Source organism: Lissotriton vulgaris, chromosome 8 (assembly GCF_964263255.1).
Source record: "Lissotriton vulgaris chromosome 8, aLisVul1.2, whole genome shotgun sequence".
NCBI lineage: Eukaryota > Metazoa > Chordata > Amphibia > Caudata > Salamandridae > Lissotriton > Lissotriton vulgaris.
In genome coordinates this window covers 545282476-545296773 of record NC_141696.1, presented here as the reverse complement: position 1 = coordinate 545296773, position 14298 = coordinate 545282476, and the positions used below count along the sequence as shown (strand labels likewise).

The window sequence follows — 14298 nt, the reverse complement described above, 5'->3', positions numbered from 1 at the left end:
GCCGTCCAGTTGGTAATGAACAAATACAATAGGTGCACCATGAAGACATGATTTTAATCAAATTAATTTCACCAGTTAACAAATCAGATGCACTGTCACTTACTGGAACAGCTATTGCTATAATATCAAAGGATAATTGAGAACAATGCTATGAAGACATAACTTACTTTGCATGAACGTTAAATAAGTAATACCAAATGGGAAGCTATCCCGTATAAGTTTCTGATTTAAAACATATGTAATGTATTTTCCATGCATTGCTAAGTAAAGTATGGCTAAATCTATGCTACAGACACAAAATATTACATTGTTTTCGGTACCAAAAATACAATTTAACACACCAAATCTATTTTTCATGCTGTTCATATGAAAGGTAATGGAAACTCAAACCATTTTGGAGGATATTTATTTCACTACAATGAAATTAAATTAAATAAAATCCTTAGATCATTTGTACAAAATAAATATCAAAACAGCAATAAAATACTGAAAATACGTGAAAGCATTAAAACAACAGAATTGTTATATTAGCAATGATTCCAAGATAAATATGTTTCAACTGAAGAGCATAGTATTATTAAACCGTCCACATAACTGGTAGACAGAAGTTTTATAGCACAAAAATAATCGCACTTTGCATATTTTAAGTGTGTTAAGGACTGGTAATCTTATAGTCAGATAGCAATAAAGAGGCATTGTAATGAGAACACAATTTTCCTGCACAAAGTTTTTTTCTATAATAACTAACATTCAGAATTTTAAAGAGTTGTTCTAAAACAGTGGAATGTAATTATAACAAACATTAATGGATGTAGATAGTCCATGAGAGGTGCATCGGTTTCAATATTTGTATCAAACAATCAGTCCATGTGTATTGTTGTAAAAATGGTTACAAAGCACTGCCAAGACAGTTTACGTATTGCACCAAAAGATTAGAATAATGATTTCAATGATGATATAACTTGACAAATTATGGCATATGGAATGGCAGGTTTAAGCTACTGTCAAAATGTACATACAGTAAACATTTTTGTTAATTAGCCACATTAGTATGTATATTTTGCATAATTCTTAATTATGGCAATGTAACTCACTAAATGTGTCAGTCACATGCTCGTTCATTTTCTACAAAAAGCAATCAATGACTCCTGATTAATGGCACAACAGATTCTGATTGTACAAAAATAAGAAAAAGCAGTGTTCCTCCTTTTTTATATATACTTCTACCAATAATATAGGCTACAGATATCTAAACATATATCCTGTAGTTAATACCTTGTTCACTTTGCCACTACACATTATTACAATGGCTTGTTTTCTTATCGAAATAACAGTCAAAACCACCATTACCTTGTTGCACACACAACAGATTTGCCTGAAAAGAGACACAATGCACATTTCCCAGTGTAAATTCCAAAGGTTGAACATATTCTATCAATTTGCAATTAATAGAAACCAGAGCACAAGGATGGCAATGAGGATTACAGATGTCAGGAAATCACTTGGCTAGATTAATGTAGTTCTTGGAGGGTTAGGCTTGTGATCCTCTATTTTAAACCAGATTTTTTTAATTTGAGGTGGGCAAAACCTTCTTAAAGCATTCTCATGTCCAGACGTGGTGAAGTTTTTGTTAAACTCTGCGATTCGAAATAATAGTTTTTCTTTCCTGTCTTTTTGTCTGTGCAATGATGGACAGGAATCTAACTAAGAACACACTTTCCATATTCAAGACAGGTTTTTAAAACATTGCCGTCTATGGATTTTCTTTAAGATCTTAATGATTATAATTTGGATTTCCGATAGAAAAAAAACTGCTACGCATTCATTTATGCAAATCCACCAACTCTTTTCATTCAGGATATTGATAATTAAAGGTTAAAGACAGCACAACCTAAAATGTTTTCAGCCATGAAAATAATTAACTGTTTTCTGTCCGTAAAAATCATACATGAATTTGAATTGTTGAAACAATTAAGGTTTTGCAGAGGGCATGCCATTCCTGAATTATTTTTAAGGATCATTTGGTTATATGAAACTCAACATTGGTGAAAGATTGAAAACAAAGTACTATATTTGAATGAGATACACCATCTTTGAATGCAAGCTAGCTCATAATGGCACTTTGGTTGCAATGCAGATATTCTACTAATAAAAGCGATCTCTTTATTCACTGAAATATTTCTGCAAACTTCACTTCATTTGCGACCTCACATTTCTCAGGAATTGGCTGCCTCAAATACAACAAAACCAGGCGTGGCTATTAATAGATTGCTAGAATTACCCTATACACCTGTAGGTCTAATAGTTACTTTTTAATTAGTTTAATCTCAGACATTTCAATAAACAGCCAACTGATGAATTTTTAAATGTACTTGTCAAAAAAATCTTCAGTTTAATCTAGTTGTCAAAGTTTGTAAGTCCAAGTGGCAATAACACTTGCATGAAAAGTTTGTTTATTGCATTATAAAATATACTATTCTCTTTTATATTGTTAAGAAATGTAAATGAACTGGGAAAGGTTTAAACTGGCCAACAAATTAGCACCAAAATCCTAATGGTGGGGCTTACAATATTATGAAAGGGAATTAATTTCCTTGGTACAATTTGTACGGAGTCAAAGAATGGTACTCTAGTTTGTGAACATTTTATCTGTTTTCCATGCACCTTATAGCAATTTTACAGATGCTGTACCTAGGGAAGTGTCCATACCAACAAATTAAAGGGCAGGCCCTCCATCACATGACAAGAACCTTAATATGTAGTTAAATGTAACGTACAATATCTTTCCAGACATATATGTTTCTAAAGCGATTAATTTTGCTCTCAAAATTATAGCCATGAAGCGTGCAAAATTTAAACTAAAATGCTTTCAATCTTTGAAATGTATACGTTTCAACCTTAAGTGTTATACAGTATTACTGCGCAGTGTGTAGTATGTTATACCTCATGATTATATTTCAGATGAATTACAGATCATTTTCCAGAGTTTAGGTACTAGTGATCCAGTGCATAAATCATGTGATTCCTGCATATACTAGTTCCAAAACACAAACAATGTTATGCCATTTTTCATGGTGATAAATAGTTGAGGTAAACGGGCACCATTAGCTGTAGAAGGCGGAAAAAAATTGAGTATTCGTTTTAAGAAGCAGAGGCCCTGCTTAGCAACCACACAACTATGAAATCACGGCAAACTTATGTTGCAGTCGGGGAAACTCACTGCAACATCGTTTGAACTAATCTGAATTTTAGGTTTCTGGACCATACCTAGAAAATGATGCGTTCTATAATGAAACGAAACACTTGAGATACTAGTCGACTCCAATTGTGCAGGTACAACCTTTCGATTGAAGCTACGGTGTAACTTCTGCTTAAATGGCCTGCTATTGATATAAAAACAAACTATTTGCTACTGTTTTAATGGTTGATGATGCAAATGAGTCAGAAGTTCAAACTTCAGCTTATCAACAGTCTGACAGAGAAGAGTTTAGTAAATTACTGAAAACAACAACATGGCTATTACCCAGAACTCTAGAATCAGGAGTTCGAAATTATCTTTTATGAACTGGGGTTTTAAAAGGAATGAAACGGTCATAAAAGTAAGCATTAAAAAGTAAAAAGTTTAAATCCTACAATTGGGAACTCCCAATTAAAATGTTGCTGTGCAATATCCATGGTGCACTTAATGTTTGATAGCTGAAACGCGGACGGATGTTGTCTTTTAAATCTGAGAGGAATTGGCAAGTGCATTGGAGTAAATAAAATGAATGCATACAAAATATGCTACTGATAATTCTTCACCATTAAATCCAAGCTATAAAAATATAGTAAGTGCACTTTTTCGTAAGTAGCTTTTTAGGAGTCCCTGAAAGCAATCGCACATTGAGTTCTGACTCAAAGCATAAATCATTTCCAGTTCAGCATAAAAGGAAATATATAATGAGAAAACTGCTAATACTTTGCTTCAAACTTAGATAAAGCAAGATACATTAAATAGGATGTAGATTTTTCCGTACAGAAAATTTCTTTTAGAACGCTGTCATTAGGAGCACATCCAATTTCCGAACACAGCTCTAGTGTAGTCCAATATCTTCTTCTTTCTGTGCCCGTAATAACTGGCAAGACAATCTTGTTCACATTTCTTTGCTCTTCTTTATCGCAAAATTCCTATATTATTGAGAGGTAACATCAGTTTAGTCCTTGTTCTTCAGGCAGCTGAAAAGCACATCCCTCCTTACCTAGGCTGTGCCAGGGTTCACGGCTCAGCAGTACTCTTTGTTGCATGTCCTCCACAAAAAGCTCGCTGTTTACCTTTCCGACTTCAAAGCACGTATGCAAAAAAAAAAATGGCAATTAAGAGAGCCACCAATGCAAAGAGTAGCTGCTGAAGCCAGACACAGTAATGTATTTGCTCTTCGAGTCTTTTGTTCATTTCTAATAGTTGAGTCATCTGATGAGAGAAATACACAATGTTTTTTTTTTTAAGTATGTAAGTAAGTAAATTTCTTTATTGTTCGGTTAATTAAAACCCTTACAATTTGTGACATGCTACAGCATTTAAAACAGAATTCTTAAAATATTAGCAATGGTTTTAATACAACAACATTTAATCATTTCAGGCACTCCGAAAACATAAATCAATGCCAATTATACAACGAACCTGTATTAAAATATGACAAATATCTCTCAAACGGTATCATTTTTACTGCAATACAATTAATAGTTGCACCCCAACGGTTTTGTAATAACAATGTTTCAGCCTAGAGGACAATGCTCTTACTGGATGTGAGATTACTTCAGCACTTTTCCAGTAGAAGATAGCCTTATTTCTAATAATGACAATTCTTAGTGTTAATAATTGAGATGACACAACAGAACAACAATACGTTTCAGCTACCTTAGAGGCGACTGACTCTACCTGGCTAACAGCAGCATTGTGAGGCCAGGGTAGAATGGTGTAAGGGAAATAGCCTAAAATCACTAAATCATATTGCAGCCATTGATACAGTGAATAAAACACTCAGGTTAGGAGAGGTTCCTGAATGGGCCTCGATTATCCTGGGCAGTCAAGGGAGGTGGTCACAGCCCAGTGACAAGACCATTTTAACCTTAAGAAACAGGGCCTCTGTGATGCAGGTAGACCACATTTATGATATGTGAGAAGATGTGACTATGAAGGTGGGGACAATTAGGACAAGGGCAAAAGGAATCCGGGCTTCAATAGAAAGGGAGCAGGTAATGGGTAAAAGGGCCACCAACGTATTGTCAGCAAAGGCGTCACTAGGGTTGGTGTCACCCAGTGCGGGTAACTCATGGTGTCACCCCCTCACGACTTACCCCACGAATCCATGATGTGTGACTACAGTTAGAGGAGCTGCCCTACCCTGAACTCTACTTTAATCAGAGCTCCTGCTTAACAAAAAACGCTGTCCTATTCAGAGCCCTATTGTGATCAAAAAGCTTTCCTTAATAGAGGTCGCTCATAAACAGAGGCAGTTAATATTCATACATTTGACACAAATACAATCCTTGTTTTTGGTATAATACAAACTGTGCCCTAATCAGAACTTTGCTAGCATCCAAATCCTGACCTAGCATGAGCCCTGGCATGGTGAGAGTGGCTCCTATCAGGAGATCGGACATGAGGATGCTGGCACAAACAGAACAAGCAGACTTGTAAACAGAACAAGCAGACTTATGAAGCAATCAGTACCTTGAACAAGAAGATCTTTTATAAAACTAAACATCCCCGAAGGAAGTACTATAGGATTCAGGATATGACCCTAAAAAGCGATACCATACATATGGCACATTTTATTAAATAGATGCCTCACTCGGACTTACATCTGGATTCAAAACAGCCCCCTTCAAGTGTCATTCACATTTTTGCTTTCAACCACCACAGGCTATATAACACGGAGCACTGGATCAGTCAACTTCTGCCATTTACCCTCTTGCACTCTAAGTGCCAACATTTTGCCTGAGCACAAGCACATCCACCTAATAAGAAGTGCACTTCCGTGCCAGGTCTGTAGGCCCAATACTTTGCAAATGGGTTTCTCTTTTCACTCTTCATATTCTGTTTTATTCCTTTTATCACTTCAGGTTTTCGGACTTCAAAGTCAACAATACCGTTCCTTTGCACCTGGGGTGGTGTGGAGTGCAAAAAAAGACGATGGATTTAGGCCCAGATCTCTGTACTGGGGTGAATGTATGACATTGTTCTGCATTCTGTCCATCAACTGTTATTTTTCCCTTTAAGGTGGTGGCATATTTATTTTTTTCTTTTCATTTTTGTGGGTTATGCTTAAAATGAAAAATAACCACAGGACCAGCAAGCGAGGGCCAGATGATCTGTCTTTGGCACTGCGTGCTGCTAGTGTCACTCCCAAGCAGGGTGGGTAAGAACAGTTCTACTTGTGTGAAAACCAGCAAAAACTACAGGCTCAGTTGAGCCAGGGCTGGCGCGTGGACCTTTCTGAGCCAGGCAGGGTACAACTATAAATAATAACTGCAACAGAGACAAGGAACTAACTGTAGCCGGGGCAGTCTCTTCCAATAGACAACAAGCTCTTCGAGAGTTCGTTACTATCGATGTTCTGTTATGTGGCTGTACCCGTCGCCTCCGGCTCTCTATTCCCAAGCAGGTAGGTAATGGGGGTGACAACAGGGTGTGGGCCAGAGACAGCTTAACCGTCCCACACGTGGAGCTGCAAAGGTAACGTGCAAACATACAGACGCAGCATTCACACACAAGGCCAGGCAGTATGGCCTCCAGCCCTCCATTTCCAAGAGGGTAGATGAGGGACGAGACAGCAGCCTGTGGGCGAGAGACAGCTCAGCCATCCATAGACGTGGAGCTGCAAAGGTATCACACACACACACACACACGTTTAAGAGGGATGCAGATTCCTCACGAATCAGATTAGTTGGATGACATACTGATGTGCATATACACATTGTTAAAGCCCCTCTTGCGCCCTTTGTCAGCTGTGTACTCCATGGTAAATGCCACACAGTCCCCTTCTGTAGTCTGCTGCTTATTATGTAATTCCATACTTTAATAGGTTGTTTGCTTTTTGTCTGCATCCCCGTCTCTTCACATTCCATGGTCTGTCCTCTACAAGTTCTGCCAATGCCCTCTGACCTTCTAAGTGAAGTCAGCGACCGGTGGTTCAAATCTCGAAAAGTAACATCAAATGAGACGCACATAATCTGCACAGTGTAAAAAACCATTTTCAACGTAATCAAAAGAACTGCAGTGCACACAAACAATAAGGTCCGACGAAATAAAGGGATACAAAAATATAGGATAGCCACTGGACAGCCTTCATCTGGACAGGACAACACTAAACACACCACATCTACCAGCGTCACTACATACACTGCACTTTAACTGAAGTTAGAGCTAGCGAGTCAGACTACTCCACAAAAGACACTTAGGCTTGGGCTTGGCCCCGAGATGTATTTGTTTCAAAACCTTTCACTGATGTTTGGCTGTCTCAAGGTATAGTGGCAAAGAACCAAAATAATAATAGCTAAGAAAAGCGAAGTGTTGGACAATGTAATGTGATGAGGAAGATTTTCATGAGTACTCAGTGATGTCAAAAGTCCTCATGCTTTTTTTTGATGCAGGTACTACTGGTGCTTATTCGGCCAGTAGATCTGTGATTGTTCCTCATCTAAAAGTACCACTGCCCAATGCTACACAAAGCACTTACACCCAGGTATCCCGTCTTACTTCATCTATTCACAGAGTCTAAATCTTCTTATTCAGCATCCTTAGATCACACCCACACAGGGTCAATCCTCAGTGACCTACAGTCATCATCCATTCTACCCCTTTTTACACTAAGCCAACTTTTGACTGTCAGTAATTCATGAAGTGGTCTTATGGAATGGTGGGATGCGGATGGAGTGCGGAGAGTTGCTGCTCTGCTTGTGTGACTGAAGGGCTCCATCTTTGTATTCAATTTTCTTTTGAGGTGGTACCAAATTTAGACAAGATTACTTAGAAAACATTACTTTTGTCCTAATTGCGCTCACATGGTGGATTCCAGTTGGCACTGAGGCACTAGGGTGATGGAGGAGAATCATGCTGCAGCGAAAGAGAGGGCGCCGACCCCTAGGCGCAGTCAAATGAGGCTCAGCATGCTCCTTTGCCAATGGTTAACTGGGAGCATTCATGATGGAGCAGATGAGTAAATATGCTCCCCTTTTCTTTCTTACTCCCAGACACTTTGAATAAGCCGGTTTTGTAGTGATGCTGTTGTAATTCAGGTTCTCCCTCTGAATACCGAAAGGAAAGTGTTAAATCTGGGGATCTCTAGTTGGCAATGGAATTCACCTTTGTCCAAATAGGGACCCTTACTTCTAAGTCAAGATAAGGGGATTACACTCCTAGATAAGGGGATTACACTCCTAGATAATGTAAATGCGCACTTGTAAAGCCCACTGCTGCCACCGCAACGGGGTGTCCCGGCGCTGTATAACGCTGTGGAACCCTTCCTGGCTCTCCCTGTGAGATGCCCCTCCTGGGCACCCCCAATGGGAAGCCAGGCATCCCAGTGTTGTTGGGGCCGTTGTGGAGATTAAGCAAGTTATTGCCCAGTTGCAGCGTGGGACCCATGATTAGAGTAGGAGTGAGGCGAGAATTATCGAGTCGGCGGACATTGAGCCCAAGACCCGTGCTCATCCCTTGGTAGCTTGGCACGAGCAGGAAGGCTTGTCTCAGAAGCAGTCTGTTAAGCATTTGTGAATATACACATTAATACAGTGAAAACACTACAGATGGACAACACAGGTTTAAAAAAAATAAGTATTCTTTATATAGACTTAACACAAGAACAGAAACGACAAAAACCCACAATACTGTACTTAAGATTGACTTAAAGATGGTAAAAGTTACTTAGTTCAAGTTGGTGATAAATGCGACACTGTTCTCAACAAAGTACCTGGATGTGAAATGCAAAAATGAAGAAAAGGCTCGCAAAGGGAGATGCGTTGGTTCCGTGCTCCGGGGTAGATGATGCGTCATGCCTCAATGCTTGTGCAGAGTAGGGGATGCGTCGTGATCCTTACCGATGCGGGAGTGATGCGTAGATTCTCAGCCTGCAGCCTCGTTGCGATGCGTGAGATGGCGCCTCGATGCGAAGCGACAATCCTGATGCGATGCGAGAAGATGGCGCCCTTGATGTGACAATGATGCGTAGACGCCCTGGCAGCCTTGGGACGACTATGTACTTTGGAGCTGTGACAGGCCCTGAAACATGCTTCTCTGGTGATGCGAAGGCGACCCTCTCGATGGCATCACGCTTCTGCGGTGATGAAACAGCAGACAGCTTCGACGAAGATACGCTTCCTGAGAGATGCGGCGCCGGCACGCTTCTCCGGCGATGCAACGATCTCTGCTGTGGCAGCGTCATGCTTCTTCTCGCTGCGTCGCGCTTCCAGCTCCCCGCGACACGCAGGCTTCTGCAATTAGAATTCCCAGCAAGGAAATTCAGAGGGGAGCTGGAGATTAAGGCTTTTGTCCCCGAGACTTCAGCAGGAGGCAAGCACTAATTCAAGCTCTTGGAGAATATTCTGTAAGATGATGAAAGTCCTTAAAAAGTTCCTTCTCCTTTTCCTTGGAAACAAAGAAACCACTGCAGGCCAACCCAGCAAACAGCACACTGGCAGAGGGGCAGTCCAAACTCCTGCAGCTTCCTTGGTTCTTCTTCTTGGCAAAAGGTTTGTCTTGTTCCCAGAAGTGATCTAAAGTCCTTGGGTCTGGGTCTCAATATTTATACTACTTTTCTCTTTATTCTCTGACGGCAGAGAGGACTCTGCCTAGTCCAAATCAGTTCTTGAGCACTTTTATTTACAGGACTACTTCTTTCCTTTCACAGTGCAGGGCAGAAACATCAGACGTCCCACAGGAGGTGGAGCCAGCATTGTGGAGGGAAAGCACAGCCCTGGAGCGCTTTGTTGACATGATTCCTTCTCTTCTTTCACAGTGCAGGGCAGAGACATCAGCAGCACGCCAGGGGGTGGAGCCAGCATTGTGGAGGGTAGGCCCATCCCTATTCAGGTCCCAGGTGCAACTCCTCCTTCCCATTTAGATGCAGATCTCCCTATTCACTACTGGGCTGGCTCATTCGGTCACCTGAATCCCCCAGCCCTGTCACTCAAACTCCAGACAGGAAATACACAACCTAGCAGAGGCAGGCTTTGGATAGTTAGACAAGAAAATACCTACTTTCTAAAAGTGGTATTTTCAAACACAGAATGTTAAAACCAACTTTACTATAAGATGTGATTTATCATTCTGAGTTCAAGCATACTAAATTCAAATTTCTACCATGTTTCCTGAGTCAGTTAGGATTATAAGATGTAATAATCTAACTGCCTATTCTGGCCTATGGAGAACAGGTAGCCTTGCAATAGTGAAAAACGAAAATGGCTGTAATTCACTATTAGGACATGCTACACACACAAGGGCATGTCCAACCTCATACTAACAATGCACCCTGCCCTTGGGCCTTCTTAAGGGTGTCTGATATGAAGAAAAGGAAGGTTTAGGGACTGGCAAGGGTGTGCACTTGCCAAGTTGACATGGCAGCACACAGGCCTCGCAATGGCAGGCCTGAGACACACTTTACAAGCTTCTTCTGTGGGTGGCACAACCAGTGCTGCAAGCCCACGAGCAGCATTTGATTTACAAGCCCTTGGAACACATGGTGCACTGTACTAGGGTCTGACAGGTAAACAAATAACCCAATCATGGAATCACTAATTAGTACATCAATTTAACAGAGCACTTGCACTGTGGTACTGAATAGCAGTGGCACAATGCCCAAAGCATATAACCAGCAAAAACATATAAAAAATAGAGAAAGCAATCAGTAAAAATGGAAGGGAGACTCACGCCAATGATGCCAGGTCTAACAGAGAGGTTAACTAGCTTTCTGTCTCAAACCCTTTGGAACCATCTTTTGACAGAACACTTTAAGAAAAGAAAACAGAAGCAGGAGTTTTCAAAGTCACCACAGTTGGTAGGCGTTCTCGGTGTGATTGATTTTTATAATGTTTTTGGAATATTAATACTTACTGGGTGCAATGAGAAAGGCTTAGAATAAGTTGTAGTGGAGATAACATTACTAAAAATTACATATCTACGCTGTCACCCTCAAGAAAGGAGTCAGTCACTATGTGATATAGAAGTTGCTTCAGTAACCTTTTAGGGTCACCTCGCAATCAACATTAATCTGCACGGTGTAGAACTACCACGCTACATACTAACTTCTCTAGCTCAGACAGAACTACCTCCCATATGTTGAAAGTGTGGGTTTGGGGAAAAAGGAATAACCTATAAAATGTAAGGGGAAGAGTGCACAAAAATATAGTATATAGGAAGATTGCAGTGTGTCTCACAATGTAAGGGGAGAGACAAAAACAAAAACAAAACCACAGTAGATTTGCTTGGTGCCCTCTGGGAAGGTGAATAAGTCTGTAATTGAACAGCTTAGGGAAACTTCATGCTACCTTAACATAAGGGGGGGTGTTGTTTTTAGTAGGTCAATTTGGTAAGACTTACAGTGACTCCCCTCTTAGGTCTCTGCATCCCCTAATTGATCAGATTTGGTAACTGGGGATACAAGCGACAGACAAAAGCTCAGATTGGTGTTTCTAACAGTACAGCGATAACTTGATAATTTATATACTTAACTTAAAGATTCTCAAAGCAGATAACTAAAGAACAAGTTACTTACCTTCGGTATTGATTATCTGATGAAGACTAAATTTAGCCTCAGAATCCTAACCTTTATATTTCCTCAGGTGTCAGAATGGCTCTCGAAGATTTTTTGTGCGCAGTATCCCTGTACGCGGGTAGGTAGAGTCGGTCTGCTCCGTGTGGCATCATCGGCCGCGCCGGAAGTGATGTCCTCATCACCTATTTAGGCGCCACCTCAATGAGCTGACGTAAATTACTTTTCACAACTGTTTACGCTAGAAGCATAGGGTCATGAAGTGCACTGACACTGGAATGTCCAAACTGAGGCCCTGAAAGGGATCAGCACTGACTCTAGAAATCTGTCCACAGAGCAGTAAGGAATCTAAGGCTAGATGTCGCCTCTACTAGATAATGCATTACCAAAGGTAAGTAACTTGTTCATTTGAGATTTCTAGTCAGAGATTCCTTACCTTTGAATAGATACCCAAGCAATATCACCCCAGGTGGAGGGTCTGTGAACAAATTTAAACTAAGAAGTCCTGCAGAACCAAACATGCGAAAGGTAAGTCTTTGTAGACTTGACTGTCTAGGCAGAAATGATTGGTAAACGTTGCTGCCTGGCAGATGTCCCATACTGGGACTCCACGTGCTAACGCAGTGGTCGCAGCTTTAACTCTGGTGGAATGAGCCCCTAAGCCTTCAGGAGGCTGCTTCTTTGTCATTGCGTAGCATATCTCGATGCAGTGAATGAGCCATCAAGAGATGGCCTGTTTCTGCACCACCCAACCTTTTTTCGCACCAAAATAGCCCACGAAGGATTGGTCATCCACCCTGAATTCTTCCATATGGTCAAGGTAGAACAAAGTTATTTTTGAGTCCAGAAGGGGAAGTCGTTCCTCTTCCTTAGAGAAATGTGGAGGAGTGTAGAAGGGTGGCAAGGTGACAGACTGGCCCATATGATATGGTGTTACCACTTTCCACAGGAAAGTGGCCCTAGTGTGAAGCACCAGCTTGTCCAGGGACAATTGTGTAGAGGCTCGAAAGAAACGTACATCAAGACCATGAGAATCAACTTAAGGTTCCACTGAGGCATAATGTAAGGGGAAGGGGGAAACAAATGTACAAGACCCTTCAAAGACCTAGTGACAATAGGGGACTTGAAAAGAAAGGTATGGTCAGAAAGCCGCAGCAAGGTGGAAAGAGCAGAAAGATAGCCCTTGAGAGTGCTAAGAGCAAAGCCCTGCTGGGCAAGGGAAAGAATCAATGGCAGTTCCTCAAAAAGAGGGGCAGAAACGGGATCAATTTGTTTGGATGAACACCATGCCACATATGTTTTCCAACGGCAGGTGTATACCATCTTGGTGGAGGGACGCCTGGCTGCAAAAACTACATTAAAGACTTTGGGAGGAAGGTCAAAAGCTGTCAACTACCGCCGCTCAATCTCCACGCAAGAAGGTGGGGAGTGGACAGGCTCTGGTTGAGGACCCTCTCCTGCTGCTTTGGCAGAAGGTCCTCACATAGGGCCACCCTGGTCGGAGGATCAACACTCATGCTCAAAAGCTTGGGAACCAGACTCCGTGCCCAGTCCGGAGCCACAAGGATGACTTGGGCCCGGTTATTCCTGATCTTTTTGAGAACTCTGGGCAGGAATGGCATGGGTGGAAAGGCAAATAGTAGACCTGAGCGCCACTCGAGATGAAAAGTGTCTCCAAGCAAGAGTCGCCTTGGAAACTCCAGCAGGCAAAACAGCTGAAAATGCGTGCTCTCAGTGAACACTGCTGAAAGAGACCTTACAACCACCTCCGGTTGGAAACGCCGGGTGTTGAGCCATCAGGGATATGTCTTGCTGTTTTAGCCATGTCTAGAGACGCAGGGCCTCTTGACAAAGGGTCCACAACCTGTTTGGGGCAGCACCTCATGGCGTTGGTGTTGTCTGAACACCTGCACTCGCCTTCCCTTGATGGAGGGAAAAAAGCTAGGAATGTCAGATTACACTGAGCGCCAGCATGTTGTGGAGTCCGGATTCTGCTGGAGACCAGTGTACTCTGATCTCCACCTCTCCCAGGTGGCCACCCCATCCCAGGAGTAACACAGGTATCACTACTGTGAGATCTAGTTGGGGATGGGAGAGGGGTCTGTCTCTGACCAAATCTCAGTTTGTCAGCCACCACTGTAGGTCCTTTGCAGTTTACTCCGAGATCTGGACCATGTTGGAGGGATTCCCCTGATGTTGCACCCACTGGAACTTTAGGTCGCACTGCAGAGCCCTTATATGAGATCTGGTATGTGTCACCAGCAGGATGCAGGAAGCATAATGCACACCAGCCTCAGAGTCGGTCTCAACTCATGATAGAGGTTTAAACGTCAGTATCATAGGCAGAATATCCTGGACTCGCCGCTCTGGAGGATAAGCTCGAAACCGTAGTGTCCAGAACAGCTCCTGTGAAAAGGAGCGTCTGAGAGGGAGTCAGGTGTGACTTCGGAATGTTGATAGTGAACCCCAGTAACTGCAGGAGGTTTGCCATAGTCTGAAGGTGGGAGACAACATTCTGGGGTGAGCCCGCCTTCAGCAGCGAGTCGTC

At 41.9% G+C, this 14298-nt stretch overlaps 1 protein-coding gene across 1 annotated transcript in view; it reads right to left on the bottom strand.

The window, feature by feature from the left end:
• Positions 1-389: 389 nt before the first annotated feature.
• Positions 390-14298, bottom strand: part of MOSPD2 (motile sperm domain containing 2) — a 501534-nt gene continuing 487625 nt past the window's right edge. The window contains exon 15 of the mRNA XM_086934358.1: positions 390-4450. Coding sequence (XP_086790484.1) covers positions 4322-4450 — 129 coding nt within the window. The 3' untranslated portion in view covers positions 390-4321. The remainder of the gene's footprint in view (positions 4451-14298) is intronic.